The sequence below is a fragment of the Microtus ochrogaster genome, chromosome 10 (genome assembly GCF_000317375.1).
Source record: "Microtus ochrogaster isolate Prairie Vole_2 chromosome 10, MicOch1.0, whole genome shotgun sequence".
NCBI lineage: Eukaryota > Metazoa > Chordata > Mammalia > Rodentia > Cricetidae > Microtus > Microtus ochrogaster.
Genome location: NC_022016.1, coordinates 61,231,030 through 61,234,617, shown reverse-complemented (window position 1 = coordinate 61,234,617; position 3,588 = coordinate 61,231,030). Strand labels below are relative to the sequence as shown.

The following is a 3,588-nucleotide window of genomic DNA, read 5'->3' as shown; positions in this document are numbered from 1 at the left end:
GGCAGTGGCCCAGTTCACACTCTAAGTGAAGGGGGGCTGCTTCTCCGCTCCTGTTCACCTGTCAGTCAGTCATACAACCTTGAAAACAGGTCACTAGGGGTCACATTTATTCATTTACTTTTCAGACAAGGTCTCACTATACAGACCTGGCTGGATGGCCTGAAACTCATAGAGATCCTCCTGCCTCCGCCTCTGGGGTGCTGGAATGAAAGTTCTGTGTCATCATGCCCGGCCAAGGAGTCCCATTTAAAGGGACTTCCCTAAAGTTGTGCAGCAGCAGCAGCAGCAGCAGCAGCAGCAGCAGCAGCAGCAGCAGCAGCAGCAGCAGCAGCAGGTCCTGCTCTAGTCACAGCAACAGTTCCCTCTGGAGCTGTTCGTGTTTTGATCATAGGATGGGGGTGGGGTACAAAACACGGGCTGGGTGGTGATTCATTCTGATCGGCAGCTTCTCTGAGAACATTCTTGGGCAACTCTATCTTTAGTTCTTAGTCCTAAGCCCTGGGTCAGCCTGTCCTAAGGATGGAGAGGCAGTTACAGCCCCACATACGGTCCATCCTAAATTCCCACTCTGCCCTCTAAGCAGAAAGGCTGTATCTGGAGTCCATTGGCTGCATGCCTTCTTAGAGCTGGGCTATTGGCTAAATAGCTGTCTTCCTACCTCTGCCACCACCAGCTCTGGGTGGGAAAGAGGTTTGGGTGTCTTTTCTTCCTGCCTTCTGGCAGGAAAACAAATGCCTGAGGACACACACCCTGCTGTCCAGTCCCCTGTGTTCCTCTGCCCATCCTATCAAAAGCTCTCCCCATCTTGGAGGGAATATCACCAACATGAGCACTGAATGCTGAACTCTTTCAAGGCAGTCACTGCCTCTCTGGGTCTCCAAGCCCATCCCTGGACAATGGGAGTAGAGACTGTAGCTATTTACCTGGACAAGCTCTACTGCCAAGCAGGTGTGTGTGTGTGTGTGTGTGTGTGTGTGTGTGTGTGTGTATGTGGTGACCTTGGAGGTTATTCAGACTCACCCAGGCCTTCTGTCTGCCTAGGCCCCCACCCACCACAAACATCAGTAAAGCAGGTGGGGACCCGACCAGCTGTGATGAAAAGGTATTCTGGAAAAGTACCTTTCAGACTATTAGAGGTCGGGGCTGGAGAGATAGAGGCTCAGTAGTTAAGGGCACCTGCTACTCAGGACTTCCTATAATCTTTCACTCCAGTCCCAGAGGCTCTGACACTCTCTCCTGCCCCCATGAGGCACTGCATGCACTTGGTACACATGCATACACAAAGGCAAAACCTCATATAGAAGAAAAATGTTTTTAAAAGGCGGGCATGTAGCTGGGGAAATGGCTCAGGAGTTAAGACCACTGATTGCTGCTCTTTCAGAGGACCTGTTTTTTATTTTTCAATACGCACACAGCTGTCCATAACTGTCTGTAACTCCAGTTCCAGAGGATCTGATGACCTCTTCTGACCCCTTCCAGCACCAGGCAAAAATGTGGTACATAGACACAGATGTAGGCAAAACACTCATACATGTAAATTAACAAACAAAAGCCTGGTGGCCCTGAGGTCTTGAGATACATGGAAAAAGGAAGAGCCACACTTTGAGAGAATAGACCCACAGCCGCCTCTTGAATCGTTCACTGGCCTGAACACTCACCCAGTGCCAGACCAAGGTCCAGAAGATATTCGGGCCCAGTCCCACAAAACTACAGTCACTGTCTGAGTCTGTCCACTCCACCTCCTGACAATGCACCCCACCCACCCGCTTCCTGCTACACGGAAAGAACCTGCCGTCAGGGCGTGTGGGTCAGCTCTGGTCACTCTGATGATATGACCACAGGTTTCCACACTGAACTTTGCCCCTCTCTTCTGGACTGCGTTTATCACAGGACAGTACCATAGCCCTCTGTTTACTCATCAGTCTTCCCAGGACCAGCTGTCTTCCTGGGCCTAGGGGACCTGGGCATCACCAGACTCCCACTCCTGCCCGCCTTGGTGGGAAAACACCCTGGGAACCCGCGATGGCCCTCAGACCTTCCAGCCCTGATCCCTACAGTGGCCTACAGCCCAGTGGTGCTGTTGCACCTTGACTCTCTGTCCCAGGGGGCCTTGCACTACCAGAGAGCATCATCCCCAGATAGGCGGTCATGCTCATGGAAACTGCTGTCATGAGGGGCCCTCCACGAACTCACCCATATTGACGAAGCTCATGACCAGGTCGGCGCGACCCAAGTGAGGCTGTGGGGGCCCGCTGTCGTCGTCATCGGCCATGGCATGATACAGGTCCAGCATGAAGAGGGGCGCGGACGCTGGCAGCCGGGAGGTGGCGGGTGGTACACGGGGTCGGGGCCGCCCAGGCAGCCCGAGCACCGCCAGGATCTCTCGCTGCATGTCTCGGCGCTCTCGCGCTCCTAGGCGACGCTGGGGACAGGTGTGTGGGGGACGCGGGCCGTGGCCGCCGCCCAGGGCGCACAGAGCCAGGCCCAGCAACCAGAGCGGCCCGGGTCGCACGGCCATCTCGGACGCTCAGCGTACGCGCATCCACTCGCGGTCGGCAGTGCCCGGGAGCGACGCCCCGACGGCGAGGACCGGACGGTGCAGCGGGTCCCCTGAGTTCGCACCTGTCGCGGGAGTTCTGCGGCGGTCGCGCACCACGCGCTCTGCAGCCGGTCGCTAAGCCCGTAGGTCCCGCAGAGCAACTTGGGCTCCCGAAGCGCGGACCCTCGAGTGTCCGGAGCTGGACCTCCCGTGGCCTCACGGACCGGAGAGAGCTTCCTCGGCCCCACCCCTGCCCGGGCCAACCAATGGGGCCTCGGGGGCGTGTCCGAGCCCGGGCAGACTCCAGCCGGGTGTCTCCGCGGCAACTGCGGTGCAGTGGTGGGAGAGCCTGGTGCGACCCCAAGGTAAGTAGTGGGCGGGCTGGGGAGAGACCTTCAAGGGTGTCCTGGGTCCCCATCCAGCTTCCGGGGAGCACGCCGGGCTCCGTGCGGAGACGTCGGGGTCTCTGAAGCAGGCACCTGCGCCCTGGACAGGCGAGATCCCGAGTTCCCGGGCAGCCGTGGGACCCGCCGGGTCGCCCTTCTCCTCCACACAGCGACGTAGACGGAGCCCAGACACATAGTTCCGGCCGTCTGGGCTGGGCTGGTGCCCTCATTCCGTTGCCCTCAGCTGCCAGGGCCCAGTCTCCGCTACTCCTAGAGTACCAGGCTCCTTCTCCACCCGGCGGATCCCGTTGATGATCCCACATGGATGGCCTCTGGAGCCTCCCAAAGGGGACACACCTTTGCTTAGCTCCTCATTTGTGACAGCCGCCAGCTGCTTGCAAGAAAGGAACCCCAGGAAAACTTTCTGACTTACACCGCTTTCTGCACTCGGGCCTTTCCTGACTGCTGCCACAGCGTTGCCTCTAGGTCGTAAAGGCTCCAAAGCGGCTCAAGTGTCACTGAAAGGAATTGACCAGGAAGGACGGAAGTCAGTGGGAGGAAAGTGCCCTGCAAAGGGAATGACTGTCAAGGCTGAGTGTCATAATGGCAGGTAGCAGCGCTTCTAGGCCTATTCTTAGTGTTCACACACCATTACGGAGCACA

At 57.6% G+C, this 3,588-nt stretch overlaps 1 protein-coding gene across 1 annotated transcript in view; it reads right to left on the bottom strand.

Annotated features, from left to right (window-relative positions):
- LOC101982387 (bone morphogenetic protein 8A) overlaps window positions 1-2,518 on the bottom strand; it is a 25,351-nt gene extending 22,833 nt beyond the window's left edge. Inside the window, exon 1 of the mRNA XM_005353288.2 lies at window positions 2,194-2,518. Within this exon, the coding sequence (XP_005353345.1) occupies window positions 2,194-2,518 (325 nt within the window). The remainder of the gene's footprint in view (window positions 1-2,193) is intronic.
- Between the last annotated feature and the right edge of the window lie 1,070 nt (window positions 2,519-3,588).